Source organism: Carcharhinus amblyrhynchos, chromosome 18 (genome assembly GCF_965287045.1).
Source record: "Carcharhinus amblyrhynchos chromosome 18, sCarAmb.v2.hapA, whole genome shotgun sequence".
Classification (NCBI taxonomy): domain Eukaryota; kingdom Metazoa; phylum Chordata; class Chondrichthyes; order Carcharhiniformes; family Carcharhinidae; genus Carcharhinus; species Carcharhinus amblyrhynchos.
In genome coordinates, this window is record NC_137341.1 from 1,877,041 (window position 1) to 1,887,000 (window position 9,960).

The following is a 9,960-nucleotide window of genomic DNA, read 5'->3' on the forward strand; positions in this document are numbered from 1 at the left end:
CGTTGTGACCTCACAACGGAGCGCCGCGAAATCAGCCAATAGGAATCTCTCTGCTCCGCGGTGACGTCTCCGGGTTCCAGTGCGCAGGCCCGGCGCTCCGACCCGGGAGCCCCGCCCCGCCCGCTCCCCCTCCGGGAGCAAAGGTTTCTAGGCAACCGGCTGGCGGCTCCGCCCAGAGCGAGAAGCCGCTCTCCCCTTGGCCCGGGATTGCGCATGTCCAAGGGAGAGGGGAAAGCTGCGCATGTGCATGGGGAGCCGCCCCCTAACGGCCTTACTGAGGGGTTGACCAATGGGAAAAGTTGGAGGACCGGAAGGACTTGGATCGCCAGCCAATCACATCTCCCCCATTGTCTGAATGCGGGAATTGACCAATGAGCTTCCGACTGAAGCTGCATCATCAGTGCGGACAGTGGAAGGTGTCTCTCAGTATCTGGAGGGAAGGAGGTGACCAGGGAAAGAACTGGGTCCATTAGGGATCAGTCTGGTCATTTGTGTGTGGAGCTGGGAGACATTGGTGAGGTTTTAAATGAATACTTTGTGTCTGTGTTCACTGTGGGGGGAGGATGATGTCGGTATAGAAACCTGGGAGGTGCTTTGTGATTCACCTCAACAATTTAACATTGAGAGAGAGGAGATATTAACAGGTCCAAAACTGTATAAATCCCCAGTTCCTGATGGGATGGATCCCAGGCTGCTGTAGGAGGCCAGGGAGGAGATTGTAGTGACTCTGACAATCATTTTCAAATCTTCTCTGACCACAGGAGGGGTTCCAGAGGACTGGAGGGCAGCTGATGTGGTTCATTAGTCAGATGGGACATAGGGAAAAAACAGCAAATTACAGGTCACTGAGTCTAACTTCAGCATTGGAAAAAAACTCCAATCTTCACTTGGGGAGGTAAGGATTAATCAAGGATAATCAGCATGGTTTTAGAACATAGAACATTACAGCGCAGAACAGGCCCTTCGGCCCACGATGTTGCACCGACCAGTTAAAAAACAATGACCCTCTAACCTAAACCAAACCCTTTCCATCCATAAACCTATCCACGGATCTCTTAAACGCCCCCAAACTAGGCACATCCACAACTGCAGCAGGCAGGGCATTCCAATCCCTCACCACCCTCTGGGTAAAGAACCTACCCCTGACATCCGTCCTATAACTACCACCCCTTAATTTAAAGCTATGCCCCCTCGTGCTAGCTTTCTCCATCCGAGGAAAAAGGCTATCACTGTCCACCCTATCCAAACCTCTGATCATCTTATATGTTTCAATAAGGTCCCCTCGCAGCCGCCTTCTTTCTAATGAAAACAACCTCAAATCCCTCAGTCTCTCCTCATAGGTCCTCCCCTCCATACCAGGCAACATCCTGGTAAACCTCCTCTGCATCCTCTCCAAAGCCTCCACATCCTTCCTATAATGTGGGGACCAGAACTGCACACAATACTCCAAGTGCGGACGCACCAGAGTTTTGTACAGTTGCAACATGACGCTGCGGCTCTTAAACTCAATCCCCCTACCAATAAAAATGGTTTTGGCAAAGGGAGATCAAGTCTGAGAAATTTGATTGAATTTTTTGGGGAAGTGTGTCGGTGAGGGTAGTGCATTTGATGTAGTCGACATGAATTTCGGTCAGGCTTCTGACAAGGTCACACATGGGAGGCTGATGAAGAAGGTAAGAGCGCATGTGATCCAGCGCAATTTGTCAATGGACCCAAAATTTGCTTTATGGCAAGAAGCAGAGGGCGATGGTCAGAAGTTACTTTTGTTACTGGACGCCTGTGTCCAGTGGTGTTCATGATGTGGAGATGCTGGCGTTGGACTGGGGTAAACACAGTAAGAAGTCTCAAAACACCAGGTTAAAGTCCAACAGGTTTATTTGGTAGTAAACACCACTAGCTTTCAGAACGCTGTTCCTTCATCAGGTGAGTGGAGAGTTCTGATCACAAACAGGGCATATAAAGTCACACACAGTTTACAGAATACTGATTAGAATGTGAGTCTTTACAGCTAATCTGCTATTCAAGTCTTAAAGGTGCAGACAATGTGAGTGGAGATAGCATCAAGCATAGGTTAATGAGATGTGTATTCTTTCCAGACAGGGCAGTAAGTGAGATGTTGCAAGTTCAGGCAAGTCATGGGGGTTACAGATAGATGAACCCAAGATCCCGGTTGAGGCCGTCCTCGTGTGTGGAACTTGGATATCAGTTTCTGCTCAGCGACTCTGCGCTGTCGTATATTGTGAAGGCCGCCTTGGAGAACATTTACTCAACGATCAGAGGCCGAATGCCCGTGACCGCTGAAGTGTTCGCCAACAGGAAGGGAACAGTCTTGCCTGGTGATTGTCGAGCGGTGTTCATACACCAGTTGTCGTAACATCTGCATGGTCTCCCCAGTGTACCATGCCTCGGGACATCCTTTTGTGCACTGTCTACCTGACACACTGCAGGAAAGGATATCCCGAGGCGTGGTACATTGTAAGATGGTATCATGATACATAGAAAGGTGCTTTATGGCCAGCACAAACACAATGGGCAGAAGGGCCTGTTTCCATGCTGTAAAGCTCTATGACCACCCTCAGAGACAGCAATTTCAAGATCAATCAACCCCCTGTATCTTCACTAACCGAAACAATCCATTTAAACATTTTCAGTTGAGGAATATGACCATATTTCTATTAGGCTGGTATTCTGCATGGAGATTCTCAGCTCTCTGTGTCCAGGACAGGAAGCAGTGAGCATGGATCTGTCAATCAGCACCTTCAGGAGAATTGGGAGGGTGAATATTAGATACAGCAGAGTGAGAATGGAGGGAGAGTGTGTGGGATGGATTTTGGGGAATGAGAGAGGAAAAGTGGTTCCACAGAAACTAGATTTGTCTGTTCTGGTTTTCTCCATGTGCTCCGGTTTCCTCCCACAGTCCAAAGATGTGTGGGTTAGGTTGATTGCCCAGGCTAAGAAATTGCCCCTTAGTGTCCAGGGATGTGTAGGTCAGAGGGATTAGTGGGTAAATGTGTAGGGATATGGTGATAGGGCCTTGGTGGGATTGTGGTCGGTGCAGACTCGATGGCCCGAAGGGCTTATTTCTGCATTGTAGGGTTTTATGTTCTGGATTTCTATCCGGTACTGTTACTGATGAATTTTTCAAACCCATTTACAGGGTATCAGAAGCGAGAATTCATAGACAGAAACCTCAAAACAGACGTCACATCAACATCTGACACAGTCACTCAATTCAATTGACCTGAATATTCTACAAGGAGAAATGTTTCTCTGTTCTGTCAGCTTCGGAAGATTTTGAACATCAGTGTGACTGGAAAAGCACCGAGACACACATCCCCTGAGTGAGAGTGTTCCAGTGTGGAAAGAGCTTTAACCAGTTACACAGCCTGAAAATACATGGCAGCATTCACAGCGGGGAGAGACTGTACCCGGGTTCTGTGTGAGATTTAACTGATTGTTTAACTTGGAGAGTCACCATGGAGAAACCCTGGAAATGTGGCGACTGTGGGAAGGGATTCAGGGTCCCATCCGAGCTGGAAATACATCGGCGCAGCCACACCGGGGAGAGACCATTCACCTGCCATTTGTGTGGAAAGGGATTCACGCAGTTAGCTAACCTGCATAGACATCAGCGAGTTCACACGTGGGAGAGGCCATTCACCTGCTGTGTGTGTGGGAAGGGATTCACTCAGTTATGCAGTCTGAGTCCCAATTTCACTCACACCCAGGAGAGACCCTTTAAATGCTCTGATTGCGAGAGTGGCTTGAAGATTTCTGGAGAGCTGGTGTCCCAGCAGCGCATTCAGACCGAGGACAGACCGTTCAGCTGCTCTCACTGCACAAAGAGATTTACACGGTTATCCCACCTGCAGATACACCAGCGAGTTCACACCGGGGAGAGGCCGTTTACCTGCTCTGTGTGTGGAATGGGATTCAGCGTTTCGTGTAACCTGCTGAGGCACAAAGGCACCCACAGCAACGAGAGACCCTTTAAATGCCCCGACTGTGGGAGCAGTTTCAAACGTGCCTCGGATCTGAGGGTCCACCAGCGCGTTCACACCGGGGAGAAACCGTTCAGCTGCTCGCACTGCGCAAAGAGGTTTATAACCTCATCCATTCTGCAGAGACACCAGCGAGTTCACAGCAGGGAGAAACCATTCACCTGCTCTGTCTGTGGGAAGGGATTCAATCGGTTTTCTGTACTGCAGAGACATAAGTTCACTCACTCCCAGGAGAGACCCTTTAAATGCTCCGAGTGTGGGAGTGGCTTCAAAACCTCTCAGGATCTAATGTCCCACCAGCGCGTTCACCCCGAGGAGAGACCCTTCAGCTGCTCTCACTGCGCAAAGAGGTTTAGAACATCTTCGCACTGGCGGGTACACCAGCGAGTTCACACCGGGGAGAGGCTTCTCACCTGTTCTGAATGTGGGAAGGGATTCAGTGATTCATCCTCCCTGCTCAGTCACCAGCGAGTTCACACTGTGGAGAAACAGTTCACCTGCTCTGTGTGTGGGAAAGGATTCATTTGGTTATCCAACCTGCAGAGACACCAGCGAGTTCACAATTAATTCCAGGGGTTGGATTCTGCTGTTATTGCTTCTGCTCTCTGTTACACCCAGGACTGTATTTTGTTCATTCTGACAGTTGGTCACTGGGGAGGGTCGGAGGGGTTTCTTTCTGCTGGACTGGACAGTCCCATGACTCTGCCTCCAGTGGGCTGATGCTCTTTGAGCCTGGGAGAGCACATTTCCACTGAAATAATCCACAAAAGCTGATGAAGGACATTTATTTAATCCTGGAGAGTAAATAGTGTTTTTCCCAGCACTACATGTAGATTTAAAATAAATACAGAAAGAACTGGAAAAACGCAGCAGGTCTGGCAGCATCTGTGGAGAGAGAAACAGAGTTAATGTTTCACGTCCAATGTAACTCTACTTCAGAACGAAAGAGAGGGAGAAATGTGATGGGTTTGATGCTGGTGAGAGAGGGAGGGAGGGTCAGGTAGAACAAGTCAGGGATTGGTTAGAGGGTGGGTGAGATTAAATGACAAAAATGTCCTGGAACAAAAGGTAAAGGGAGAGGGTAATGGTTGTAGTAAAGAAACAAAGCATTGGCCCAGAGTAAGTGTTAATGGCGGAATAAAGGACAGCTCTGTCTGGATGCAAAAAAACAGGAACAAGATGGAGACTGGCACTCGGCAAAAACAGCAAAGCAAAACGGAGGAGAGAGTTCAGGGTGTGAAGTTGTTGAACTCAGTGTTGAGTCCAGAAGGTTGTAAAGTGCCTCATTGAAAGACGAGGGTCTGTTTGTCCAGCTTGTGTTGGGCATCACAGCACCAATGCAGCAGCTCAGGGACAGAAATGTGAGCAAAGCTTCTAAGATATAGCAGCAGAATTAGGCCATTCAGCCCATCGAGTCTGCTCCACCATTCAATGATGGCTGATACACTCCTCATTTCCGTTTTCCTGCCTTCTCCCCATTACTATTTAAAAATCTGTCCAACTCCTCCTTAAGTTTACTCACTGTCCCAACATCCATCGCATTTTGGGGAGTGAACTCCACAGACCCTAGTTTCTCCTCAGCTCTGTTGTAAATTTGCTACCCCTTATCCTCAGACTATGATCTCACATCTTAGAATGTCCCACAAGAGGAAGCATCCGCTCCACGTCTACTTTATCCAGACATTTTATCATCTCGTATCCTTCAATTTGATCTCCCCTCATTCTTCTAAATTCCAGAGAGTATCGGCCAAAATCTCTCTTCGTACGACAAGCCCCTCTTCTCTGGAATCAATCTGGTGAACCTCCTCTGAACTGCCTCCAATGTCACTACATCTTCCCTCAAATAAGGGGACCGAAACTGTACACAATACTCCAGGTGCGGTCTCACCAATGTCTTATCTAGTTGCAATAATACTTTATTATCTTGATATTCAATTCCTTTAGCTATCAATGCCAATGTTCCATTTTGCTTTCTTTATTATCTGCTGTACCTGCACGCTAGTTTTCTGTGACTCACGAACAAGGACACCCAGATCCCTCTGCATCGGAGCACCCCGACCTCTCCCCATTTAGATAATAAGTCACCTTCCTGTTTTCCTGGCCAAAGGGCATGACGCACACTTGTCTGTGTTAAACTCTATCTGCCACATTTTGGCCCACTCTATTCTTAAGATTCTTATTTCCTCATTGCAACTCACTATCCCACCTATTTTTGTGTCATCTGTAAATTTAGCTGTCGAATCTTCTGTCCCTGTATCCAGTCATTAATATAGATTGTAAATATCTGTGGCACCCCATTACTTCTTGCTATCCAGAAAAAAAAATTATCCCGACTCTGTTTTCTGTCCATCAGCCAGCCACCTTATCCGTACTAATTACCCCATGTGATCTAACCTTGTGAATTTACCTTTTGTGCAGCACCTTATCAAATGCCTTCCGGAAGCCCAGATATACTACGTCGGCTGAGGGGGGATCTAATAGAGGTTTATAAGATTATGAAGGGGATAGATAGAGTAAATGGTGGTAAGCTTTTTCCGCTATTAGAAATGGATAGAACGAGGGGTCACGGGCTTAGGGTGAGGGGGGCTAGGTATAAGACAAATATTAGAGGGCAGTTTTTCACGCAAAGGGTAGTGGGGGTGTGGAATGCACTACCGAGTAAGGTGGTGGAAGCAGGCACGCTAGGGTTGTTTAAGAGTCACTTAGACAGCCACATGAGCGGTCTACATATAGGGGGATATAGCAGGCCTTACTAAACATTGTAGGCTTGGGATTCCGTTTTTGCCTCAGGGATGTTACAGTCTTTGCCTGTTTAATAATGAATTTTTTGTCTCCACAGGCATTTAAGTCCAGCAAGGGGCATGCATGCGGCAGGTTGTAGTGGGCTGCTCTTGGACGTTGCTTCGGGAGTTGCCTATTGCTTCATGTCGTTAGTGTGCTTAAACTGGACCATCTCGAGGGCAACATGACAGCTCAGAGACTATCTCTGTTGCTGTGCGGACACATGGATTTGGGCCTGTGTCTGTGGGAGTTTGCACGTTCTCCCCGTGGTTGCGTGGGTTTCCTCCGGGTGCTCCGGTTTCCTCCCACATCCCAAAGATGTGCTTTTAGGCTGATCGATTGGGTAACAAATTGTCCCTATATTGGACCTCCCTGATCCTCGCACATTAGGCGTAGACTAAAATCATGAATAGGTCACTGAGACAATGGGATGGCGGCGCAGGCTCGTTGGGCCGAAGGGCCTGTTTCCCGTGCTGTGTTGTTCTTTGTTCTTTGTTCTATCTATGGATCCCCATTATCCACTTTGCATGTTCCATCTTGGAAGAACTCTAGCAAATTAGTCAAACATGATTTGCCCTTCGTAAACCTGGATGAGGAAGTGGAGGGATGGTTTGGTAAGTTTGCCGACGACATGAAGGTCGGTGGTGTTGTGGATAGTCTGGAGGGATGTCAGAAGTTGCAGCGAGACATAGATAGGATGCAAGACTGGGCGGAGAAGTGGCAGATGAACTTCAACGCGGATAAATGTGTAGTGGTCCATTTTGGCAGGTCCAATGGGATGAAGGAGTACAATATCAAGGGTCTTAGCAGTGTGGAAGATCAGAAGGATCTTGGGGTCCGTGTCCATAGGACTCTTAAATTGGCCTCGCAGGTGGAGGATGTGGTCAAGAAGGCGTATGGTGAACTGGCCTTCATTAATCGAGGGATTGAGTTTAGGAGTCGGGAGGTAATGCTGCAACTTTATAAGACCCTTGTCAGACCCCACTTGGAGTACTGTGCGCAGTTCTGGTCGCCTCACTACAGGAAGGATGTGGAAGCTTTTGAAAGGGTGCAGAGGAGATTTACAAGGATGTTGCCTGGATTGGGTGACATGCCTTATGAAGATAGGTTGAGGGAGCTCGTCTTTTCTCCTTAGAGAGACGAAGGTTGAGAGGCGACCGGATAGAGGTTTATAAGATGTTGAGAGGTATAGATCGGGTGGATTCTCAGAGGCTATTTCCCAGGGCTGAAATGGTCGGTACGAGGGGACACAGGTTTAAGGTGCTGGGGAGCAGGTACAGAGGAGATGTCGGGGTAAGTTTTTCACTCAGAGGGTGGTGGGCGAGTGGAATCTGCTGCTTTCGGTGGTGGTGGAGGCAAATTCGATAGGGTCTTTCAAGAGACTTCTGGATGAGTACATGGGACTTAATAAATTGAGGTAAGCCTAGTAGATAGAGATATCATTGGTGCAACTTTTGGGCCGAAGGGCCTGTTTGTACTGTAGTTTTTCTATGTTCTAAACCCATGTTGACTCTGATGGATAGCATCAATGTCCTGATATTATTTCCTTTGTTGGGAAATGCTAACACTTTCCCAACAACAGATGCTAAACTAACTGCTCTGTAATTTCCCACATTTGGCTTCCCTCCCTTTAAGATCGCTTGAAGTGGGGAGTTCTGTTTTGGTTGTTGGATTACTTTAGAAAGTTCTGAAAAGCAACTTTGATAAGTAAACTCTTGCAAAGGTAAATGAAACTCCCATCTGGTGCTAAATCCCTTTTTCGGAGACATTATTTGTACCAAAACCCTTTCTTCTGCAATTGGTCAATTTGGATTTTCTTTTTCAGCTAATTTCATCCAATCTTTTCTTCCATCCCAGTTCTTTCCATCTGTTTTTCCTCTTCTTCTGAGGCCTGTTATTGAATCTGCTTTATGTTTAATTTGGTGTCATTTTTAGTTTGTATAGCAACCATATCAGCTAATTGGGTTTCCTCTAACTTTTGTTCTAATAATCTTTTAGCTGCTAATTCTGCTATAATTCCCTGTCGGTCTTTTCTAGTGATCAGTTTGTGTGCTTGAACTTTGATCACAGCTGCTTCCTTGAGTGTGTGTGCTGCTTGAATCAGATCGCTGATCAAATTTTCATGTTTAATGTGTCCTCCGCTGGAAGTAACAAACTCTTGTCTTTTCCATGTAGTCATATAGTCACGTACTACTCCAAATGCATATCGGCTATCAGTGTATACGTTTACTCTTTTTCCTGTTCCCCATGTTAAAGCTCTAGTTAGAGCTACCAATTCTGCTACTTGTGTTAACTTCCTTTCTGGGATTGATTCTCCAGCAATTATTGTTCCTTCATCATCCACCACTGCACATACAGTACGTGGTGTACCATCTACAGATTTCCTGGACCCCTCTATATACAGATTAACAACATCACTCCCTGATTACGGTTCTTCTAATATGCCTTCACTAACTTCTTCATTGACTTCAGATATGGGGCCTGATTTTTACCATCAGGTTGCTCCCGTTTTTGGGTGAGAAAAATTGGTAAAGTTGAGCACGAGGCAAGTAGTGCGATCTGTGCCCATCTCTGCGCCGGTTCCCCCTTTACCAAGGCCCACGATTGGAACTGCGCCTGAATCGGGTGCAACAGCTATTTAAATGCATTTGAATTGAATTAATGGGCTGCACAGCCAACTTCATTGGCTCTTCACCCTTTACCACCGCATTCGCCAACTCTGAATCGGCGCAAAACAGATACAGTCCATGAAAGTCCGATTTGGGCACTCCCTCAGTGAGCGTTGGTGAGGAGGTAAGTGTGTTGCGTCCGATGGCTCTCTGCTGCGTAAGGGTGTTCGTTCGTAGCGGCCATTTTCTGTCTCGGTTTGGTGAGAGTGGGGTGGGGGGCGGGGTGGGGTGGGGGGCGGGGGAGAGGGTGGGGTGGGGCGGGGTGGGGGGCGGGGGAGAGGGTGGGGCGGGGTGGGGGGCGGGGGAGAGGGTGGGGCGGGGTGGGGGGCGGGGGAGAGGGTGGGGGGGCGGGGGAGAGGGTGGGGCGGGGGAGAGGGTGGGGCGGGGTGGGGGGCGGGGGAGAGGGTGGGGTGGGCGGGGTGGGGGGCGGGGGAGAGGGTGGGGTGGGGCGGGGTGGGGGGCGGGGGAGAGGGTGGGGGTGGGGCGGGGTGGGGGGCGGGGGAGAGGGT

General features: G+C 48.3%; 1 protein-coding gene across 1 annotated transcript in view; it reads left to right on the forward strand.

Moving 5' to 3' along the window:
* The first annotated feature begins 234 nt into the window (after positions 1 to 234).
* The window catches only part of LOC145354781 (uncharacterized), an 18,074-nt gene continuing 8,348 nt past the window's right edge, over positions 235 to 9,960 (forward strand). The window contains exons 1-2 of the mRNA XM_080206258.1: positions 235 to 514; positions 3,158 to 4,481. Coding sequence (XP_080062384.1) covers positions 3,477 to 4,481 — 1,005 coding nt within the window. The 5' untranslated portion in view covers positions 235 to 514; positions 3,158 to 3,476. The remainder of the gene's footprint in view (positions 515 to 3,157; positions 4,482 to 9,960) is intronic.